The sequence below is a fragment of the Ovis aries genome, chromosome 2, assembly GCF_016772045.2.
Source record: "Ovis aries strain OAR_USU_Benz2616 breed Rambouillet chromosome 2, ARS-UI_Ramb_v3.0, whole genome shotgun sequence".
NCBI classification, from domain to species: Eukaryota; Metazoa; Chordata; class Mammalia; order Artiodactyla; family Bovidae; genus Ovis; species Ovis aries.
This window is the reverse complement of record NC_056055.1, coordinates 240,835,034-240,859,723: the sequence shown is the minus strand read 5'-3', so window position 1 is coordinate 240,859,723 and position 24,690 is coordinate 240,835,034. Positions and strand designations below refer to the sequence as shown.

General features: G+C 44.5%; 1 protein-coding gene across 3 annotated transcripts in view; it reads right to left on the bottom strand.

The window, feature by feature from the left end:
• PAFAH2 (platelet activating factor acetylhydrolase 2) overlaps positions 1-24,690 on the bottom strand; it is a 43,239-nt gene that overhangs the window by 10,660 nt on the left and 7,889 nt on the right. For all 3 annotated transcript variants that reach the window (XM_042244528.2, XM_060410650.1, XM_004005102.6), the window contains 7 exons: positions 24,099-24,195; positions 12,932-13,000; positions 12,431-12,569; positions 11,407-11,520; positions 7,314-7,405; positions 4,844-5,014; positions 2,930-3,084 (listed from right to left, as the gene is read on the bottom strand). In XM_042244528.2, the coding sequence (XP_042100462.1) occupies positions 2,930-3,084; positions 4,844-5,014; positions 7,314-7,405; positions 11,407-11,520; positions 12,431-12,569; positions 12,932-13,000; positions 24,099-24,195 (837 nt within the window). The remainder of the gene's footprint in view (positions 1-2,929; positions 3,085-4,843; positions 5,015-7,313; positions 7,406-11,406; positions 11,521-12,430; positions 12,570-12,931; positions 13,001-24,098; positions 24,196-24,690) is intronic.

The window sequence follows — 24,690 nt, the reverse complement described above, 5'->3', positions numbered from 1 at the left end:
TACTAACCAGATAACCTTGATAAAATTCCTTAAATTCTCTAAGCTTTAGTATCCTCATCTGTAAAAGGGAGTTAATAATACAAATACTCATTGGGAAGGGCCATCTTCAGGATTATACATGCTGAAGTAACTATAGTAGTTTAGCAGAAGGACTGGCGTCAAGCCTGTCCTCAACGATCTTCCTCAGTCTAAGACTCTCCTAATCATCTGATGGTCTCCAAAAATGAGTATCTTAGTTCAGAGGACACGGCTACTCAACGGAATCCAATCATGCCCCATGGAGAGGGCCCCTGTCACCTTTAATTTTTTTTTTTTTAATTTTTATTGGTCTCATCATGAGTCATGCAGGATCTTAGTTTCCAGACCAGAGACTGAAAGCAGGCCCCCTGCACCGGAAGCACAGTGTCTTAAGCTCTGGACCACCAGGGAAATCCCTCCTCTGTCATCTTTAGCTCTTCCCGAATGATACAATTTTCAGTCTGTCTGCCCTCTGATGGACAAGGATCATTTCCAGTAGTCATGTATGGATGTGACAGTTGGACTATAAAGAAAGCTGAGTGCCGAAGAATTGATGCTTTTGAACTATGGTGTTGGAGAAGACTCCTGAGAGTCCCTTGGACTGCAAGGAGATCCAACCAGTCCATCCTAAAGGAGATCAGTCCTGAGTGTTCATTGGAAGGACTGATGTTCAAGCTGAAACTCCAATACTTTGGCCACCTGATAAGAAGAGCTGACTCATCTGAAAAGACCCTGGTGCTGGGAAAAATTGAAGGCGGGAGGAGAAGGGGATGACAGAGGATGAGATGGTTGGATGGCATCACCAACTCAATGGATGTGAGTTTGGGTAAACTCTGGGAGTTGGTGATGGACAGGGAGGCCTAGCGTGCTGTAGTCCATGGCGTCGCAAACAGTCAGACACGACTGAGTGACTGCACTGAACTGAATGATATGGTGCCTAAGAGGAAACAGGGAAAGTGAGTAGCAGACCATGTCGTCAGGGTCCATTAAAGTCTTGAGACAGATCCATTCTTCTCTTCCCAGGTGATAAGAATGATGCTCTAAGGTCTTTACTAACCCTAAAGGCTCACACGACGAGCAAGATGAAACAAACAGGCATAAACACTGAAACACAAATCTAGAATTAAAAAGTCAATACATTCAAAACAGGACAGATTCAGAGACTTCTCTGGTGGTCCAGTGGCTCAGACTCTACACTCCCAATGCAGGGGGCCTGGGTTCGACCCTTGGTCAGAGAACTAGATACCACGTGCTGCAACTAAGGTTCAGCACAGCCAAATAAAGAAATAACAAAATAGGACAGATGTGTTTTTAAAGGAAACTCAATCCAAATCAAACTTCTTCAGCATTTGGTGGAAATGTTAATACACTCAGGCCATCCAGCTGGAAGTCTAGTGTCCAGAACACAGAGGCAACAGTCCCACCGTGCCAGGCACTGGCCAGACCATATCTGGCATGTTGTATTCAAGTCAGGGCAGCACACATTCAAAGGCACACCAACGAACAGCCCATTCAAAGGGGGAAATTTCACAGGCAACGGGGGGAGGTACCAGGAACATTTAGCTTAATGAACAGAGAAGTCAGAGAGGACACCAGCAGTGACTTCAAATGTCTTAAGAGCGGTCATGTGCAAGGGGGCTGTAGCGTCTCAGGGTGGGTCTTGAGGGGATACCCAGGGCAAGTGGGGCGGATTTACAAAGACTCAGGTCTTGGCCTTAGGTTAGAGTTAGGTCAAGCCTTAGAACCCCAGGCCAGCATGGCCCCCTTCTGAAGGATGCTGCCCTCTGCATAGCACCTGCTGGGGGGTCAGCCTGGCATAGTAGGGTAGCCTCCTCCATTCTGACTGGATCAAAAAGAGACATCTGATCGAGAGAGCTCCGGGCCCAGGCTGGGCAGGAGCCTACAATATGTTTTGGCAGGTAAAGATGGGCTGGTACCACCAAGCTGTCTCTCTTGGGAATCTGGTCTAAGAAATTCCCGAAAATGTGGCGGTGACCAGTAGGAGCTGAAGACGAAAGGGATGCCATGAGGGAGAGAACAAGATGCAACTGGTTCAAGCCGACCAAAGGGATGCGGAAGTAGAGACTACGAATGAGCAGATGTTCTCAGCAGGAGAAAAAAGCATAGTGGAGAAGGTACAGAGGAAACTGGAGTAAAGAGAAACAGAAATATCATGGGAGGAAGAGACAGAGAGACTGAGCCCGAAAGACAGAAGTCAGTCCCACAAGCTACTTCCGCTCTTATAAACTTTTCCTTCCCACCTGGCCAGGGGTACTCTCATAAACAAACTCCCCTTTTTCCTCAAGGAAAATTAGTGAATCTCCAGTCCTTGTAATCAAAAAGCACCTAACTAGAATATCAGTTCTTCAAACTATTAAAAGTCTCTAGGGATGGAGCGGGCTGACCCTTGAAGCAGTGTACTCCCCACGCTGCGCGACCACGTGGCAGAGAAGATACAAGACAATGCCTCCCTTGGGTAGGAGGCTGGACCAAAGACCCCTACAGGCCTGGCCATTTGCTGGCCAGTGATTTATGACATCAGTCATCATCCTAACCCACAAATGTAGCCCATCTATCATCATAACCTTCTCCACAACACAGATAAGGTGAGTGATAATGAGTTAGAACAGAGAGGGTGGAGTACAGTGAGGTGAATGTTCCATTGACAATGAGGAAACCGAGGCTCAGAGGAGTTAAATGACTAGGCTAAGGTTACTTAGGTGGTAAGAGACACAATCAGGATCTCCAAAATTTCAGCTAAGTGTTCTTTCTAGAATCCTATGCCATTCCTTCACTCAGGTTTTGCCATAAATCTCCCTGATCCGAGACATGTCAGAATAGACCACCGTGCAGGGATATCTAAGAGACCCCTCCCCGCCAGCTGCCCCATAAGCTCCAGTTCTCTGCTTACCAAGATGCTTCTGCAGGAAGGCCAACATGGCCCGCACCACGGTCTCCTGACCTTCATAGGGGTCTAAGCTTCCACGGGTGTGACTGGAGAAGAATTTACTAGCCCAGTTACCAGCCGCAAAAACAAAGTCGGTTAGACTCCGATGCACAGAACCCCTAGAGGAAAAGAAAAACAAGTGTCTGGTAGGGGTCTGGAAGCCAAGGCACACAAATATTTAAGCACCCACAATGTGCAAGGTGCTTTCCATGCATTATCTCCCTTAATTTTCACAACAATCTAGTAAGGGAAGCATTTTCCTCTTTGAAAGAACCAAAGGAAGGAAATGATCTACCCAAGTTCACGCAGTTAGTAAGAGACAGAGCTAAGGTTTGAAAGCAGGTGAGCCTGGCTTCAAAGCTGCCTCAACTCTGAGACCACAAGGCCTGACTGTGCAGGGAAAAGGCAGAGTCAGCTGGAGAGGGGTCAGGGCAAGGAGGTAAGGTCTGGAACCCCTGCCCTCCCATGTTGTTATGAACTATCACCCCATGGCTTTTACCCCATGACTTCTGAACATTCACAAAACATATCAGCTCTTTCTTTAGCTCAGAACTGCACCACAAAGTAAGCCAGAAAAACAATAAGAACTTGCCTTTAAATAATCAGGAAAGTTAGGGCAAGTGCTTATATAGGAGGGTTTCTGGATTACAATTTGTCATTTGACATCAAATGCACTTAATTTGAAGGTGAAATTCTCAAGAGGTTCATTTCGAGCTAAATTACTCAGAACTAATTTACTAGTCAATTCAATGAGGGAAGGAAGATCTAAATGCCAAACTCTGATATAGTGAAGAAAAGCTGACTTTAAAATGTATTATTTAAGGCACATGGGAAAGTATAAAGAAAAATATAATGGATACTTTGAGTATCCAGCACTCAGTTTAAGAAATAATACATTGTCAAGAGTTAAATCCACAGTTTCTGCGTACCTTTTTCCAACTGCTCTCATCCCCGCTTCCCTCTAGAGATCACAATTATCCTGAGTCTCATTGACTTGGGGAGACTCTCCAGCAGTTCTCTGTTGCCATGAAATCAAAATGAAAGGGGAGAGGCTGGCCCCATGGAAGACGGCATGGGCCAACATGGGCAAGGGAAGAAGCCATGGCCTACTGGGCAGACCCCTAGCAGTCCGGCCCTCGGATCTGGCATTTCAACCACCTGAATGAGTACAGAGGTCCATGACACGTAGTTGCTTGTTTTGCTAGTTTGGGCTCCTTGAAGCACGTGTGTTATTTGGCTCAAGTACAGGGCAGGATAACATCGGAGACTTATCAGTGAGACTAGCCCTTCAACTGTAGCTGTAAACCACTTCCTAGGTAAAGTTCATTTCTTAAAGTCACTCAAAATCTTCTGTCTGTGAAAAATGGCTCCTAAAATCAAACCATCTGATGGTGCTAATGATGGACATGAAAAGAATGTGGTTTTTCTAAGGCAGAAAATAGATGGTTTATGGAAGATACCTGAATTCAGGTATTCATGAAGGTCTCTAAAAATCTGTCTTGTGAATGTCATAGGTCTGCTACTCCACACTCTCCAAAAGACTCAATAAAATTCCCAAAGGAGATTAGAGATTCCTGGAGTCCACCCAGACCCACACCTCTTCCTCTGCAATGCACAATCCCATGATTTCCTTTTCCAGAAAGCAAAAGGTAAATCCTGCCACAAAGTCATACCGACTAGCGAAGAAATCACTGCAGGTAGAGCTAAGCGGAGAAGGGCAGATATGAAATTTGAAAGGCATTAAGATTTTGAGATTCAGGAGGTATTTAGACATTCTATCCATGGGTATGACTTCCAGATAATTTAGAGGGAGCCACACAACTGAGGAGAAAATGGAGCAGACCCTGGAGATCAGGCATGACCGTGGGGCTTACTCACAGGACAGTTATGATCCTGGACTGGTCGTGCTGGTCACAGATCTTCTTCATCAAGTTGATAGTCTCCACTGTCTGGAACTTCTCAGCGTTGATAAAGAAGATAGGGCCTCGGGCCGTGGGGTAAAAGTCATGCTCCAGAGGAAACATCCAAGCATCCAAAGCCACAGCACACCTGGAACAAGACCAGACGTGGGACTGCCATGGAGAAACCGAGCCAAGGGCAGTTAGGATAGTGAGGAGAGAACAGAGCTCCCCCTTTAGTGAGGCAAAAGTTCAGAAAGCCAGGAAGGGGAACCAGGGCCCACATCCTTCAGTTAGGATCTTTTTTAGAGATCACTTTTCAGTTCAGTCACTCGGTCGTGTCTGACTCTTTGTGACCCCATGGACTGCAGCACGTCCGGCTTCCCTGTCCATCACCAACTCCTGGAGCTTACTCAAACTCATGTCCAGCGAGTTGGCGATGCCATCCAACCATCTCATCCTCTGTTGTCCCCTTCTCCTCCCGCCTTCAATCTTTCCCAGCATCAGGGTCTTTTCAAATGAGTCAGTTCTTTGCATCAGGTGGCCAAATTATTGGAGTCCTTCAGCATCAGTCCTTCCAAAGAATATTCAAGACTGATTTTCTTAAGGATGGATTGGTTGGATCTCCTTGCTTTCAAGGGATTCTCAAGAGTCTTCTCCAACACTACAGTTGAAAAGCACCAATTCTTCTTTAGCACTCAGCTTTCTTTATAGGCCACCAAAAATCCTTCTAGATTTTTAAACTCTCTGAAAGCAAGGATCTGATCTCCTTCTTCTCTTGGCTCTACTTTCAGGCAGCAGACTTGCATCACACAGAATGACACATTATTCACTATTCATTCATTCCACTCATCCGGTACCTACTCTGTGCTTAAGCCTTGTGTTGTGCATCCAGAGATAAATGACACAGTTCTGGGAGCTCTGGGAGCAGTGGAGACAGAACACACAAGGCAACAAAATATAGCTTAGCGCCCTGAAAATACAAGCAGCCCAGAGCATACACGGCAGGGTGGTCAGGGAAAGCCGCCCTGGGGCCGCAGCTCGAAGTCACGGCCAGTTTATCAAGCATCAATCTCTGTCACCAAGGGCAAAACTAAGGTCCTAAGATTAGCATCCTACCCCCCAGCCCTGAAGCTCCTCCCATCTCTTCCATCTCAATAAAGGACGGTCATCTTCCCTTCAAATGATGGGCGCACAAATGAAAAAAACCTTGATTCCTCTCTCTTTCTCTCATACATCACTAAGTCTGGAAAATTCTAAAACCGATCCTGACTCCATCACTTCTCTCCAGCCCACCTCCTCCATCCTAATGCAAACCCCTCAACTCTCACCTTGACTCTGAAATCAGCTCACTCTAACCGGACTGCTTGTTTCCAGTCTTGTCCTGCAGCCGACTCTTCACATGTATGCGTGCGTGCTAAGTGGATTCAGTTGTGTCAGACTCTGAGGCCCCATGGACTGCAGCCTGCCAGTCTCCTCTGTCCATGGTATTTTCCAGGCAAGACTACTGGAGTGGATTGCCATGCCCTCCTCCATAGGATCTTCCCAACCCAGGAATCAAACCTGCATCTCCTGCATCACAGGCTCTTTCTTTACTGCTGAACCACTGGAGAAACCCCCATTCACAGAGTGGTTTTTACATGTAAATAAGATTTTTCTATACTTAAAATTTTTCAGTGGTTTCCCATCACCCTTAGAATAAAATCTAACTTCCTTACTCTGGCCAAAAGGCCCTGTGATCTGGCCAGTTTATCTCCCTAATCACACAGTTCCCCATCCTGCCCGCCTCCCCGCATACTCCCCGCCCCTGCCCCCTCTATGCTTTTCCTACACTAACACAGCAAGCTTCTTTCTACCTCAGGGCCTGTAGCTGTTCCTTCTGCCTAGACTGACCTTCTAGACCTTTACGTAGGTTGACTTCTTTTCCTTAAAGTCTCAGCTTTTGTCACTTTCTCAAGGAAGCCTCCAGAAAAGGCAATGGCACCCCACTCCAGCACTCTTGCCTGGAAAATCCCATGGACGGAGGAGCCTGGTAGGCTACAGTTCATGGAGTTGCTAAGAGTCGGACACGACTGAGCGGCTTCACTTGCACTCTTCACTTTCATGCACTGGAGAAGGAAATGGCAACCCACTCCGGTGTTCTTGCCTGGAGAATCCCAGGGACCGGGGAGCCTGGCGGGCTGCTGTCTATGGGGTCGCAGAGTCAGACACGACTGAAGCGACTCAGCAGCAGCAGCAGCAAGGAAGCCTGCAGATACTTTAGCTTATCAGCCCGTTTCCTTCTCTTCCTTGCACTTGCCTGCTGGGGATCTGATTGCTTGTTACTTTGTCTACCTTGCTTTCTTCTCCACCACTGAACCCCCACCTCCCAAAACAGTGCCGGATACATAATACTTGCTGAATGAACATGCGGCATATGGAGCTAACAGCAGCATCACCGGGAAACTCACCTAAACTGCGTCTCCTTGGCCAAGGCCAGAATAGCTGTGGCCCCTCCAAACGAATGTCCCATCACAGCCACGCGGCTCACGTCAATGCTGCCCTGAAGGAAGCCAAGTCGGAAAGGCAGGGGTGCTTTTTTAGGGACTCTTCGGGGCAAGAGGAAGAAACAGGGAGACGATGATATGGAAGCACAATACAGGGGCGAGCCCTCCAAAACCGTGTTATTAAGCACCTCTCGCCCACTGGAGAGCAGCCACTCAGGCCAGCCCTGGACTGAACAGCCTTCTCTAGGCAGGAATTCTGAAAACCACGTCTTTCACCTTTATTTTTACTATCTTACCACCTGTAATATCTGGACCAGGAAGATACTCAAATATCTATAAATAAATGAATAAACTGAAATTATGTGACCAATCAGTGGAAGAACACATTAAGGATGAGAACTCTCAGGAATTCCCTGACAGTCCAGTGGTTAGGACTCAGCGTTTTCACTGCAGGGGCCTGGGTTCAACCCCTGGTCAGGGACCTAAGATCTTGGAAGCCACAGAGCGCAGCCAAGAAAAAAAGAATAAGAATTCTCTTCATCTAGATCCTTGCCTTACAACAGGAGGGATGATATGCACCAAATCAAGGGCAGAATGGGGCGCCCCTGCTGCCCCTCCACTTCACTCCGAAGCAAGGACTGCTTGTACTGAAACCATCTCAGGTCCTACTTCCTCTGATATCTGTCCTGACTTTTATCCAGCAGAGTGAGTCTGCTCACTCTAACAAGCTCTGCACACATCAATTTCTGGCTGTCCCCAGAAGCCTTCAGGACATGGTTATATAAACAGCCACTGCAGCTGCCTGCTAAAGGGCTCAGGAAATCTCTCTAGGATTCACTGTGCAGCCTCTGCCCAGAACGTGCGCCTTCCTTTGCTCTCAGTAAAATCTAGCTCAAGATTTTGTATCTAAATTCTCCCCTTCATGGGACTTCCTTGGCGATCCAGTGGTTAAGACTGCCTTCCAAGGCCTGGGGTGCAGAATCCTGGTGGGGGAGCTAAGATTCCTACATGCTTCCAGGTCAAAAAACCAAAACGTGAAACAGAAACAATGCTGTAACAAATTCAACAGAGACTCTGAAAGTGGTCCACATTAAAAAAAAATTTTTTTCCTCCCCACTTTGCTAAGTTCCTTCAGATTGGTTCAGGCCTCTTCAGCTTTTTTAATGGTAATATATTCACATAACTCTAAAATCAGGAGCATAAAGAAGTCTTCCCTTTCCACACAGTTGCCCACTCCCTACCCAGACAGGTGAGTTTCTTGTGTCTTTGGAGAGCTTACTTATCCTATACAGGTAAACATGAATATATACGTTCTCGCTTTTACATAAGAAATACTGTACCTTACTTTTTAATACACGAATATTACTACATTAAGAGCTTCCTTATCCTGTTTTACAGCCACATTTGATTTCACCATGCTACAGACCACTAGTGATCACCAAAACTATTCTTCTTCCTGGACACACAGCTAGACTGTATTTCCCAGCAGTCAGATGTGGCCTTGTGATTGGATGCGAGTGGTAGTGGTTTTGTGATAGAATGTGAAAGTGATTATCTCCATTTCCAGTCCTGGATACTATAAACACTCTTCCATACCAACCTCCACACTCTTTCCCATTCCTGGGTTAATGTATATGGCGAAGGTGGGTTTCACAAGTGGAAGAGAGTAGAGCAATTAGAGGAAGGTAGCCTAGTTCCCTGAGTTAGTCCTTGCATAGAAGCACCCATTTTGGACTTCATGTGGGAGAGAAATAAATCTCTCCTCACTAACCACTGAGATTTGGGGCTTACATGTTATAGCAATTGCTTCCAAGCGGCTCAGTGGTAAAGAACCCGCCTGCCAATGCAGGAGCTGTGGGAAACTCAGGTTTGATCTCTGGGACAGGAAAACGCCCTGGAGGTGGAAATGTCAACCCACTCCAGTATTCTTGCCTGAAAAAAATCTCATGGGTAGAGGAGCCTGGCAGGATACAGTCCATGGGGTCACAAAGACTTGGACACAACTGAGCAACTGGGCACGGATGTTATAGCAATTAGCATTATCCAAAATAATACATCCATTGTTCCATAATCTATTAAACCAGTTGTGCTCACCTACGGGTGAACATTTAGGATACTATCAATCTTCTGTTACAACAAACAACACTGGGATGAGTAACCTTGCACATACATCATGTTGCAAGTATGCAGGGATATGTAAAATAAATTCCCAGCGTTGGGAATGGCTGGGTCCAACACGATGTGTATCTGTCCTGTTGACTGCTATTGCCAGACTGCCCTGCAAGGGACAAGCTGCACTCACACCAGTCACAGAGCAGCGCTTATTTCCCCACAGCTTTGCCAACAGGGTAAGTAATCAATTTTGGGGTCTTGCCCAATCTGAAAGATGAAAATGCACTTAGCTTTTAAAAAAAATATTTATTTTATTTACTTCGCTGCACCGGGTCTCAGCTGCAACATGCAGGACGTTCCAGTTGGGGCATGTGACTCTCAGCTGCGACACATGGGCTTTAGTTTCTGGACCAGGGATCAAACCTGGGTCCCTTGCATTGGAAGCATGCAGTCACAGTCACTGAACTATTAGGGAATCCCCTTCTTAACTTTTTTTTTTTTTAATTCTCTATTTCTCCAAAAGGCTGCCTCTGGAACTAATCGAGCTATATGTAGCCTGCCATCCCCTGATGCCTGTTTCAGGCCCAGAGGCCTGCACTGCAGTGCCTGGGCCCTGCTTCTCCAGTGGGAATTGACAACACAAGCTAATAAAGTTCTCTGGGTTTCAGGTCCTGCCTGATGCTGATGCTTCTTCCTGGAAAACTTTACCAGAACCTTTAAAAGATATCATCTAAAGAGACTCTGGGGCACAGAGTACAGGTTTTGGAGTCAAAAAGCCCCAGCATAAAGTTTGACTCTACCACTTACTTAGCTGTGTAACCTGGGGCAGTTACTTGGACTATTGGATCCTTGGTTTCTTTCTATGTAAAGAGATAACAATGTGTATGTATGTATCAAAAGAGCTCTTACCATAGAAAGTACTCATAAAGGACTCACTGTTATTTTATATATATATATACATACCATCTTATAAATTTACAATGGAATGTTACGTGGCTATTAAAAAAAAAATCACACCACAGGAAAATATTAACTCATTCATACTGTTTTGCTAAATGAAAAAAAGGCCACAAAATAGCTTCTATTAAATAATAACATTATTGTTTTGTTTAATGCATTTTTAAAAGACCTAGAAGGACAAACATCAAAAAATTCTGTTTCGTTTTCTTTCATGCTTTTATGTGCTTTCTTGGTTCTCTAAATAAAGGTTGAGCTACTTTTCAGATTATGGGGAAAACGATAGGATAGGGGAGGAAAATATGCTTTTATAGGCACCAAATTTCATAGTGGGGACAGTTTCTCTCCTCCCAGGGGTTCTTAGGATTCCCTTAAAAGAAGGAACAAGCCTGCTGTAGACAACAGAGCTTGTTTGCAGCTCCACAGCCCTTCCTTTGTGAATGAACTATCTCTCCCTCATCCATGTGGCCCTGAGGAGCTGTCAGTCCTGGTGCTCAGGTTCCCGTAATGCAGAAGTGGTGTATATCCTAGGCAGGCCAACCAGAATACTCTAGCCCTCTGACACAGTGACTGGCTCAGAATGTGAATATGACCCAAGTAGAGCCATGGCCTTTCCAGACATTGGAAGCTAAAAAGTCTCTTTTCCTTTTAAATCTACAGCTGAGTTGAAATGCAGGCTTGGAATGCCAGCAACCACCTTTCTTGCCTGATGGAGAAAGTATGGTGAGAATACAGCCCATATACACAGAATAGAGCTGAGCCAGGAGAATGGAGACAGTGCCAAGAGCTTTGATGACAATGCTGGAGACCCAGCTTTGTCTGGCTCTAGCTACACTGGCCTAAAGCCAATCTGCCTCTGGTCTTGCTACTTATTTGAGCCAATAAATTATCTTTTGGTTGAAGCTAATGAGTTAGGTTTCTGTTATTTGTAACCAAGAAAGTCTTGATGAATAAAATATGTTACCGGTCATACCAAGTGCTGCCATACCTTCAAGGTCATCAGATCCAACCCGCCAGGCAAGATGTTGATAACAGTCTGCCCAGCAGTGACCTCTTGTAGGATCTTCAACACCCTCACACACTCGCTCACCCTCTGGTGCACCTGCAACAGAGATAGTCCCGGGGGGAGTGGAATACCGTACAACCATCCAGTGGGAATCTCAGTCCCCCTCAGAGCCAAGGAAGAATGTGCCCACCCACATCTCAGCAAGCACTGTGGGCCCCACATCCTGAGAAAGCCTCAGCTCCCTCACAGCCACTCACGTCAGCCCCACCTAACAGCACAATGGAGTCAACCCAGCTGTTCAGACTCTACCTACCTACCCACGGCAAACAGAGGTATAACATGGCTATACTGTGTGGCATATGAAAGCATCTCGCAAACAAAAGGACATAAAAGTGTTCCTATTATCAACCCTGTACTGGATTCTGCTTGCCCATTTATAGCATATGTCTACTGCTTTTGTCTGCTAGCACTCATCCATCCCTACTTCTATTAACCTTGACTTCTGAGGACTGTCCCTCACCAAAATATCTAGCAATGCATTTCTGATGGGAACTTCATATTTTGGTACTTCTTCCCAGCCTAAGAGTCTCTATCCAGGATTTTTTATATTATTACATCTTAGGGAAGAAATTGGCGACAACCCCCAAACAGCCCTATTGTCTTAGATGGTGAGGGCGGACATGTGCAACCTCGTAAGGTAAGCCAGTTAGTAGATGAGACCAGCTAGCAAGGAGACAGAAATGACAGTGATCCCAGTGGTCCTGTCCTTCCTACAGTCTGCTATGTAAACCAACCAATTCTCCTTTTTTGCGAAACAAGCTTGAGTTGGGTTTCTGTCACTTGCAATCGTTAAAGAGTTTTGATCAAGATCTCATTTCTTGGCTGTGACAAGCTCAGGACCACTTTGAATGAGACTTCAAAAGAAGTTAGTGCAAAGTCTTCTCAGTGAGTGTCTTACACAAAAGACAAGCTTAGTAACTCTCCTTCCCTATTGGCATAAGCCTACCTGGCAGTTCCGAACATAGAATTCCTTCTCCCCTTCCTCAATTTGACGGTGGGGGATCCATTCCTCCTCCAGGGCCTCATCAGGCTGATTCTCCTCTGGGGTCTGCTTGCAGAAACAGGTGGCCGCAGCTGACCCATCCCTGCAATACATGTGCCCCCAGGGACTTACTTCTCCCCTTTATCAAATCCCCTTTTCAGCCAAGCCATTCTAGCTTATCCTCTAGCTAAATGGGAAAAAGATAGAGGGCATACATAGAAGAGTAGAAAAAATGGGGATTTGGGGGACGGACCTCGGTTTGAACCCCAATTCAGCTGTGTCACTTTCAGCAATGTTAGTCAATATCTTTGAACCCTGGTGTCCTCACTTTTTAAAACAAATACAATCCCTACCTTGCCTAACACTAGGACTGGAAATAATACATCCACAGGAAACTAGCCTATACCCAAGCCCAGGACGGCAGGCACCCAACCCATGATGGTTTGTTGTGACTGTCATCCTCACCTGTGCTCTGGTACAGCAACCACAAAGCCACGAGAAGCCAGCTCCATGCAGAAGGCTGAATAGACTGTCCTAGAGTTCCAGGAAGGAACCGAGAGAAGTGATCAAAGAGTGGCCTGCCCTTAGCCTCCCGTCCAACCATGCTCTGCTAGCAGCCATCACAAAAGATGGAATGGAGGAAGCTTCATTTGCAGTAGCTCTTCTTCAGGAGCTTTCCCCAGCCAGCATACCCCAACTCTCACCAAAGCTCTGAGTGTTCTCCTCCAGGGAGCATGTGCAGATTGATCTACCATGTTTGCAACCCCATACACTGATCCATAGTCCCCATCCCAACCTCAATACAGTTTGGCTACTTGACACAATTGCTTTTTTATTGTCTCCATATTGTGTGTGCTGTGTGCCAAGTCGCTTCAGTTGCCTCTGACTCTTTGCAACCCTATGGACCACACCCCGCCAGGCTCCTCTGTCCACGGGGTTCGCCAGGCAAGAGTACAGGAGTGGGCTGCCGCACCCTCTGTATATTGTACATCTCCCAAATTAGCTGGTGAGCTCCCTGAGGACAGGGACTCTGGCTACTTTTTAACATGTAAATATGCATCTGTGATTTAGCATGTGGGTTCCTCTGGTCTGTCCTCCAACATTCAAAAAAAATATGGCAGACATTGCTAATTGCCTACTCCAAACACCTATTTTTCCCTTCCTCCTTAATAATAGAATCTAATTTTCAGCTAAAGACACTCTCATGGATCAAAATGACATTTCCCAGCCTCTTTGTAGCCAGGTTTGTCTACGTGACTAAGTTCTAGTCCAGCAATAGGAATATAATGCTACTCTAAGCGATTTAAAATTTTCTAGTAGATATATTTTAAATAGTGAAAAGAAACAGAATTTTTTGGATATTTTGATGTTTGTCCTTCCAGTTCTTTTAAAAATGCATTAAAAAAACAATAATGTTATTATTTAATATAAGCTATTTTGTGGCCTTTCTTTCATTTAGCAAAACAGTATGAATGTCTTCTTATGCCAGTTCATATTTTCCTGTGGTGTGATTTTTTTTAAAAGCCATGTAACATTCCATTGTATGAATGAGAATGGTAAATTTATAAAATGGTATGTGTATATATATATATATACACACACACACACTAACAGTGACTTCTTTATGAGTACTTTCTATGATAAGAGCTCTTTTTACAATAGGCCAAGTATCTGCCCCAGGTTACAGAGCTAAGTATGTGGTAGAGTTAAACTTTCCGCTGGAGCTTTTTGACTCCAAAACCTGTGCTCTGTGCCCCAGAGTCTCTTTAGACAATAACTTTTAAAGGTTCTGGTAAAGTCTTCCAAGAAGAAGCATCAGCCTGGATGGTTAATAACCCAATATAGCTAAAACATTATCATTTCAACATATAATCAAGATTTTTAAATTAAAATATTTTATTGCACTATCTTTTTTTTTTTCATATGAAGTATCTGAAACCCAGTGTGTGTTTTATGCTTACAGCATATCTCAGTTTGGACCAGTCATACTTCAAATATTCAATAGACACATGTGGCTAGAAGTTAGCATAATGGACAGGGCAGCTGTAGTCAATGGTATGTAAGCAGCTGTGTTATACAGAACTTTCAGGAGAGTTCTCCCTTCCTATAGCATGGACTGTGTATGTAATAGCTAGAGCTAAGCAACCTCCCTGGGTCATGAGATATTCTTAGAAGCAGAAGCTACACACGCAGAGCAAGATTATAAAAGAAGTCTGGTTTTTTACTTTACAGAACTACCATATTAGGTCTGTCTAGTACTTTATCTGAGCGAAAAATAAACTTTATATTATTTAGGTCACTATTGTTTGAAGTTTTTCTATTAAATACAACTTGCCTGTACCCTAACGGATTCAGGAAGGTCAGTTATTTAAATTTCTTTTCACCGTCTCTCACTCACTTCTCTTGGGGAGGCAATGAACAGGATTTAAGAGCTAGAGATTTCTGATCCCTCCCCAGTTCAGACTGTAACCTTGAGCAAGTCTGCCTTTCAGAGTTGGTTTGCTCATCTGTAAAATATTCTTCCACCCACTGACCTCACAAGACTATGTGGGAACCAAAGAAGACAGAGGCACATTCAGTTCAGTTCAGTTCAGTTCAGTTGAGTCGCTCAATCGTGTCCGACTCTTTGCGACCCCATGAATCGCAGCACGCCAGGCCTCCCTGTCCATCACCATCTCCCGGAGTTCACTCAGACTCACGTCCATCGAGTCTGTGATGCCATCCAGCCATCTCATCCTCGGTCGTCCCCTTCTCCTCCTGTCCCCAATCCCTCCCAGCATCAGAGTCTTTTCCAATGAGTCAACTCTTCACATGAGATGGCCAAAGTACTGGAGTTTCAGCTTCAGCATCATTCCTTCCAAAGAAATCCCAGGGCTGATCTCCTTCAGAATGAACTGGTTGGATCTCCTTGCAGTCCAAGGGACTCTCAAGAGTCTTCTCCAACACCACAGTTCAAAAGCATCAATTCTTTGGTGCTCAGCCTTCTTCACAGTCCAACTCTCACATGCATACATGACCACAGGAAAAACCATAGCCTTGACTAGATGGACCTTAGTCGGCAAAGTGATGTCTCTGCTTTTGAATATACTATCTAGATTGGTCATAACTTTTCTTCCAAGGAGTAAGCGTCTTTTAATTTCATGGCTGCAGTCACCATCTGCAGTGATTTTGGAGCCCAAAAAAATAAAGTCTGACACTGTTTCCACTGTTTCCCCATCTATTTCCCATGAAGTGATGGTTACAAATGGTTAGGTAATATTTAAAAATACACACACCTCCCTGGGATGGAAAGTCACAAGTCTGTGACCCATGAGAAAGATTTCAGATCCTGCATTAACCATAGATACAATGAGAGGAAACCATGTCCCTTTACCTCCCTGCCTTTTTTTTCTTGGAATTTCACTATAGTTAATGAAGAATATTTATAACTGATTCACCCAAGTGTATTTAGATGTGAAGCCTCAAGACAGAGTCTTAGACCAAAAAGACCACGCTAAAGCCATGCACTCACCTGTTCTCTCAAGAAAATACCTGTGGGCTGAGGAAAGAGTATTTCTTAGCTACTTTTCTCCACCAGACTACAGTCTGAAAGCAGGGGCTCTATCTTATTCACTACTGAACACCCAGCCACAGCATAGGCCCTCGTACATGGCAGGTACTAAATTTACTGAATAAGAAAGCAACATTGAAAACCATCTTGCTGTCCTTCTAGCCTTATCTCTACATCTGCTCTCCACTTCCTGCTATGGACTATAATTATGTGCATCTAGATGCAGTCTCCTCTAGTGGAGGAAAATTCCTTGATTTGTTCTATTTCTATATGTCCCACCTTTTTTTCGTGCCAAGAAACTGGCACAGAGCAGGTGCTCAACAGAAATCTGCTGAATGTATGGAACCTAACAAAACATAAATATTTATCAGGAAACTACTGTTTTCCAGGTACTGCCCTAGACATCGGGAAAGATAGAAGACAGACATCGTCTCTGCCTTCATGGAGCTTACAATCTAGTGATAAACACATACATTAAAGAATAATCACATAAATAATTAATTCATTACAATTATGTATATTGTCTCCCTGCTTATTTAACTTATATACAGAGTACATCATGAGAAATGATGGGCTGGAAGAAGCAGAAGCTGGAATCAAGATTGCCAGGAGAAGTATCAATCACCTCAGATATGGAGATGACACCACCCTTATAGCAGAAAGTGAAGAGGAACTAAAAAGCCTCTTGATGAAAGTGAAAGAGGAAAGTGAAAAAGTTGGCTTAAAGCTCAACATTCAGAAAACGAAGGTCATGGCATCTGGTCCCATCACTTCATTTGAAATAAATGGGGAAACAGTGGAAACAGTGGCTAACTTTATTTTTTTGGGCTCCAAAATCACTGCAGATGGTGATTGCAGCCATGAAATTAAAAGATGCTTACTCCTTGGAAGAAAAGTTATGACCAACCTAGATAGCATATTGAAAAGCAGAGACATTACTTTACCAACTAAGGTCCGTCTAGTCAAGGCTATGGTTTGTCCAGTGGTCATGTATGGATGCGAATTGGACTGTGAAGAAAGCTGAGCGCCAAATAATTGATGCTTTTGACTGTGGTGTTGGAGAAGACTCTTGAGAGTCCCTTGGACTGCAAGGAGATCCAACCAGTCCATTCTGAAGGAGATCAACCCTGGGATTTCTTTGGAAGGAATGATGCTGAAGCTGAAACTCCAGTACTTTGGCCACCTCATGTGAAGAGTTGACTCATTGGAAAAGACTCTGATGCTGGGAGGAATTGGGGGCAGGAGGAGAAGGGGATGACCGAGGATGAGATGGCTGGATGGCATCACTGACTCGATGGATGTGAGTTTGAGTGAACTCCGGGAGTTGGTGATGGACAGGGAGGCCTGGTGTACTGCGATTCATGGGGTCGCAAAGAGTCGGACACAACTGAGCAACTGAACTGAACTGAACTGATGTTAAGTACTGAGAAGTACAGATTGTCTTATGAAAGCATGTCAGGATGGGTGTCCCTAGGAAGGTGACACCCAAACTAAGACCCTGAAGGTAATTTGGAACTAGCCAGGCAAAAGACTAAAGGTGGGGAGAAGAAGAGAGGAACCGAACAGGAAACATTCCAAGCAAAGGGAACAGCCACAGAGCACAGCACAGATGAAAACCCTAGGGCAGACATTTGCAGCATCATGGAGGGACTGAGTGAAATAATGAAAGGTTGTTGCTGAGCCATGAAAGACGCCAGGATTCTCGGCCTCCGGAGGAGAACAGTTCAATCCAGGGCCAGTGATGAGGCTTGATCGCTCAAAGCTTTTGTGTGATAAAGTTTTATTAAAGTATAAAAGAGATAGAGAAAGCTTCAGACATAGACATCAGAAGGGGGCAGAAAGAGTGCCCCCCTGCTAGTCTTTAGCCGGAAGTTTTATAGCTACTAGCAGTCTGCTAATTAGAGAAAGGAAATGTCTCAAAACTCAGAGAATGGCATCAGGCCCCTCACCCACAACATGCATTTTGAGATAACATCCGCACAGGGCCATAACATTATTGACAGGAATCTTGAAGAAAGGCAGGTTTCCAAGCAAATATAGCCTCATTAACATAACTTAAGAGAATATTTGCATGAGTAAAACAATCTAGCTCTGAGTCTTCGGAGGTACCAACTAGAAGACAGAGTCTAGAGTAAAAACGTAGTTCATTAACATAGCTTAAGACAAACATTTCCATAAGAAAAATGCATGGGTTAGCTCAAGGTTTGAGAAAAGTTAAGTTCTGTGAGTTGGACTATAAAGAAAGCTGAGCTGAAGACCTGATGCTTTTGAACTGTGGTGTTGGAGAAGACTCTTGAGAGTCCCTTGGACTGCAAGGAGATCCAACCAATCCATCCTAAAGTAGATCAGTCCTGAATATTCATTGGAAGGACTGATGCTGAAGCTGAAACTCCAATACTTTGGCCACTTGATGCGAAGAACTGACTCATTAGAAAAGACCCGGATGCTAGGAAAGATTGAGGGCAGGAGGAGAACGGGATGACAGAGGTTGGATGGCATCACTGACTCCATGGACAGGAGTTTGAGTAAACTCCAGGAGTCGGCGATGAACAGGGAGGCCTGGTATGCTGCAGTCCATGGGGTTACAAAGAGTTGGACGTGACTGAGTGACTGAACTGAACTGAAGTTCTGGTGGGACCAGGTGTCCTCATGGCAACACAGAATGTTAAAAGATGCTGAAGGAGGAAACACAGAGCTGGACTCCCTCTTAGGCCAGGCTGTGAACATTTGGTTACACACATGGTCGCCCTCCCAATGGACTCTGAACTTTGTGCCTGGTGTCTATAGAAATGGCATACCAATGGAAAACCAGACCCCCGGATAAAAGAGCCTCAGGACTTGTACTTGGACTCTCCATTGCCTAAAAAATATGTTAATTATCTCTAACAGAACAAAGTGGTAAATTCCATTATGTTTATAGGGATATGACCACAGGCCTACTGATAAATATCCATTGTTTATCTAGTCTTGTGACACATGAATCATGAGTTAACTTTGACCTTATCTCTCTTTTACCTTGTCCAGACTAGTTTCAGGGAATTCGGGGAGGTGAGTTTGAGCAAGTACACTGAGGGTCTATAAGGTTTTCACAAAAACTGGTCGGGGTCCTTGGCTAAGAGGAGACTCTGCCTTGGGCCCGCCGGTGTGACAAACTGCACTCCACTACATTGTCCTTCTGAGTGAGTTTGTTTCCTAGAATGTGAGGCTACAACAATACCTCTTGTTAAATTTCTATAGAGAAGGGGAAAACCACCTAACACTTGTAGCTTGTTTCCTCCTGCTGCTTAAGAGAGAGAGAAAAAATGTCTGACACTTGCTGCCTATTTCCTCCATTTGGAGGCCCCGACCTTCCTGCCTGTTACCCTCTCAGTAAGACAAAGAAATACTGTTAATTATATGTGGAATCTTAAAGCAAAAAAAAAAAAAAATGAACTTATTTACAAAACAGACTCACAGACTTCAAAAACAAAGTTATGGTTACCAGGGGGAAAGGGACAGTTGGGGAGTTTGGGATTGACATGTACACACTGCTATATCTAAAATGGGTAAGCAACAAGGACCTGCTGTAGAGCACAGGGAAAGCTGCTCAATGTTAAATAACAACCTAGATGAGAAAAGAATTTGAAAAAGAATAGATACATGTCTATGTACAACTGAACTGCTTTGTTGTATAATTGAATTGCTTTGCTATACACCTCAAACTAAGGCTATATTGTTAATCAACTGTACTCTAATAGAAAAAATAGAATTTTTATAATTAATTAAAAATTTATAATTTATTTCATTTTATAGTATCTATTCCTTATTGCCAAATTCAGACTCAAATTGACGAAAGTAAGGAAAACTGCTAGACCATTCAGGTATGACCTAAATCAAATCCCTTATGATTATAGAGTGGAAGTGAGAAATAGATTTAAGGGCCTAGATCTGATAGATAGAGTGCCTGATGAACTATGGAATGAGGTTCGTGACATTGTGCAGGAGACAGGGATCAAGACCATTCCCATGGAAAAGAAATGCAAAAAAGCAAAATGGCTGCCTGGGGAGGCCTTAGAAATAGCTGTGAAAAGAAGAGAAGCGAAAAGCAAAGGAGAAAAGGAAAGATATAAGCATCTGAATGCAGAGTTCCAGAGAATAGCAAGAAGAGATAAGAAAGCCTTCTTCAACGATCAATGCAAAGAAATAGAGGAAAAGAACAGAATGGGAAAGACTAGAGATCTCTTCAAGAAAATTAGAGATTCCAAGGGAACATTTCGTGCAAAGATGGGCTCGATAAAGGACAGAAATGGTCTGGACCTAACAGAAGCAGAAGATATTAAGAAGAGGTGGCAAGAACACACAGAAGAACTGTACAAAAAAGATCTTCACGACCCAGATAATCATGATGGTGTGATCACTCATCTAGAGCCAGACATCCTGGAATGTGAAGTCAAGTGGGCCTTAGAAAGCATCACTATGAACAAAGCTAGTGGAGGTGATGGAATTGCAGCTGCGCTGTTTCAAATCCTGAAAGATGATGCTGTGAAAGTGCTGCACTCAATATGCCAGCAAATTTGGAAAACTCAGCAGTGGCCACAGGACTGGAAAAGGTCAGTTTTCATTCCAATTCCAAAGAAAGGCAATGCCAAAGAATGCTCAAACTACTGCACAATTGCATTCATCTCACATGCTAGTAAAGTAATGCTCAAAATTCTCCAAGCCAGGCTTCAGCAATACTTGAACTGTGAACTCCCTCATGTTCAAGCTGGTTTTAGAAAAGGCAGAGGAACCAGAGATCAAATGGCCAACATCCACTGGATCATGGAAAAAGCAAGAGAGTTCCAGAAAAACATCTATTTCTGCTTTATTGACTATGCCAAAGCCTTTGACTGTGTGGATCACAATAAACTGTGGAAAATTCTGAAAGAGATGGGCATACCAGACCACCTGACCTGCCTCTTGAGAAATCTGTATGCAGGTCAGGAAGCAACAGTTAGAACTGGACATGGAACAACAGACTGGTTCCAAATAGGAAAAGGAGTCTGTCAAGGCTGAATACTGTCACCCTGCTTATTGAACTTAGATGCAGAGTACATCATGAGAAACACTGGGCTGGAAGAAGCACAAGCTGGAATCAAGATTGCCAGGAGAAATATCAATCACCTCAGATATGCAGATGACACCACCCTTATGGCAGAAAGTGAAGAGGAACTAAAAAGCTTCTTGATGAAAGTGAAAGAGGAAAGTTAAAAAGTTGGCTTAAAGCTCAACATTCAGAAAACGAAGATCATGGCATCTGGTCCCATCACTTCATGGGAAATAGATGGGAAACAGTGGAAACAATGTCAGACTTTATTTTGGGGGGCTCCAAAATCACTGCAGATGGTGACTGCAGCCATGAAATTAAAAGATGCTTACTCCTTGGAAGAAAAGTTATGACCAACCTAGATAGTATATTCAAAAGCAGAGACATTACTTTGCCAACTAAGGTCCGTCTAGTCAAGGCTATGGTTTTTCCTGTGGTCATGTATGGATGTGAGAGTTGGACTGTGAAGAAGGCTGAGCACCAAAGAATTGATGCTTTTGAACTGTGGTGTTGGAGAAGACTCTTGAGAGTCCCTTGGACTGCAAGGAGATCCAACCAGTCCATTCTGAAGGAGATCAGCCCTGGGATTTCTTTGGAAGGAATGATGCTAAAGCTGAAACTCCAGTACTTTGGCCACCTTATGTGAAGAGCTGACTCATTGGAAAAGACTGATGCTGGGAGGGATTGGGGGCAGGAGGAGAAGGGGACGACTGAGGATGAGATGGCTGGATGGCATCACTGATTCAATGGACCTGAGTCTGGGTGAATTCCAGGAGTTGGTGATGGACAGGGAGGCCTGGCGTGCTGCAATTCACGGGGTCGCAAAGAGTCGGACACAACTGAGCGACTGAACTGAACTGATTTTATTAAACATTTTATAATATTTATTTTATTAAATAAAATTTTATAATCTAATTTAAAAAATAGAGCATGTCTCAAAGACAAAAAAATTTAAAAACTCCAGTATCTTCAAACAAAGAAAAAAACTCAAAAACTCTGAGGCAGAAACTAACATAGTACCTTTAGGGCTGTTTGTCTGGAAAGCTGGAGGTGGACAAGTCGAGAGGAACTAGGCTGGAAACTTTGCCCTGTACCTGCCTTCAGATAAGATCATGACAAGAGCTGAATTAAGTTCAAAGGGCTTCTAAATATAAAAAGGAATGCATCTGAGTTGGTCTAACGAGACAGATGAACCTAGAGCCTATTATACGAAGTGAAGTAAGTCAGAAAGAGAAAGACAAAATTGTACAGCAACACATATATGTGGAATCTAGAAGGATGGTACTGATGAACCTATCTACAGGGTGGCTATGGAGATGCAGACATAGAGAACAGACTTTTGGACACAGCTGGGGAAGGAGGTGGGATGATTTGAGAAAGCAGCACTGAAACATTTACATGACCATAAGCAAAAGAGACAGCCAGTGGGAATTTGCTGAATGACACAGGAACCCAAAGCTCAGTGCTGCGACACCCTAGAGGGGTGGGGTAGGGAGGGAGGTGGGAGGGAGGCTTAAGAGGGAGAGGACGTTTGTATACCTATGGCTGACTCATGTTGATGTATGGCAAAAGCCAACAAAAGCAACTATCCTTCAATTAAAAATAAATAATTTTTTAAATGAATAAAAGAACTTACTGATGTTCCTCAGAGCAGGAAGATGCCAAAGCAAAAAATAATAATAATAAAATAAAATAGACCTATGGCAACCCACTCCAATGTTCTTGCCTGGAGAATCCCAGGGACGGGGGAGCCTGGTGGGCTGCCATCTATGGGGTCACACAGAGTCGGACACGACTGAAGTGACTTAGCAGCAGCAGACCTCCCTGGCTACACTGTAGATAATCGTTTCAGTGGAAGTGGGATGTGTAAAGGCAAAAATAGATGACTTTGTATAACGCTCTTGGACATAAACCAAACTTACATGTTGATGAATGAACATACAGTGAGAATATTAACAAGCTTAAACAGGAATACGTAACTACATAACTACATAACACACCAAGGTGCAGAAATAAGAATTCATGGGGAGAATTCTGAATGGATATTAACTCGTAAGGGCTTCCCTGAGATCTCAGTTGGGAAAGAATCCGCCTGCAATTCCGCCTGCAATGCAGGAGACCCTGGTTCAATTCCTGAGTCGGAAAGATCCGCTGGAGAAGGGATAGGCTACCCACACCAGTATTCTTGGGCTTCCCTCGTAGCTCAGCTGGTAAAGAATCCACCCACAATGTGGGAGACTTGGGTTCGAACCCTGGGTTGGGAAGATCCCCTGGAGAAGGGAAAGGCTATCCACTCCGGTATTCTGGCCTGGAGAATTCCATGGACTGTATAGTCCATAGGGTTGCAAAGAGTCGGACATGACGCGGTGACTTTCACTTTCACAATTTCACTGACTTGTAAAACTTAGGCCAGCATTCCCTGAAGTTGATGACGAAGGGGATCTTACAGTTCATCACCCCACAATGCTCCACGTAGAGAGATGGAGAGGAGTATGGGCATAAGTGCACACCTACTCGGTGCCTCATCCGAGTCTGTTTGACAGATGAGGAAATACAGGCTCAGAGACGCCTACCATGGTCCTGAGTTCACACAGCACAGTGGTATGGCTGAGATTCACAGCTGAGGCTGCAAGCTCCACGGGAGCAGGGAGCGAGTCTGTCTTCATCACTGCTGTCCCTGATGCATGTTGAATAATCGACTCTCTGAACATAACGCTCAAGCTCCTTCTAGTACTTCTGGGCTGTTATAGAGGAAGAAGGCTAAAACAAGTATTTATATAAATGCTAGAACATGAGAAGGGAATGATATGAAGGCTGCCGAAAGGCTCCACCAGGTGAAAGGGGCTTGGGGAAGGCCTTCTAAAGAAGGTGGACCCAGCGCTTTGGGATGAAGTGGATGACAGATAAGAGCTGACAGATGGAAATATGGGTTTCCTTGTCTTTTGAGAACATGCTGAGAGTCAGCAGCTGCAACCAGGCAAGGAATGTGACAAGATCTGGGGGAGCGCAGCTCTTACCTGAAGGCTCCCATGCCATGAGAGAAGATGATCAAGGGGTATCCAGAGTCCTTTGTTTTAAAGGGGCCATTCCAGCTAACAGGCAGGCGACAAGATCCTAGCAGAGACATGGGGTAAGAATCTCCGGCTGCCCCCATACTAATCCCCAGGGCAGCCTGAGCGCAAGCATGGTGGGGACCCGGTGGCCCTCCTCTCAAGAGACCCACCTTTCACCTGAGCAACCCAGGACAATCAGTCATTTACTCTTTCCCTTTTTCTCCCCTCGGGAGCACGAACCCAACAGAAAGTGGGAAAAGAAAGCCAAAGGGAGAGTACTGAACAACTTATGGGCAAATCCCTGAGACGCTAAGGCAGTCGGTAGAGTTCCTAACGGTGAGGTCTTTGGGGGAAGTGGATGACTCAGTGTGATCTGACCCAGAAGAGGGAGGAGCTAGAGGGGCAACTGCGGGAGATGGTATGCTCCTTGGCAGTCAAGAGTGCTTCTTTAATCTAAGCTATAGCTGACACAGAGCAGAAATAATGCATGCTGGATACATGAGTAATAGCTGCCACCTATGGAACACATTCCACATCCCAAGCATAGCACCAGAGT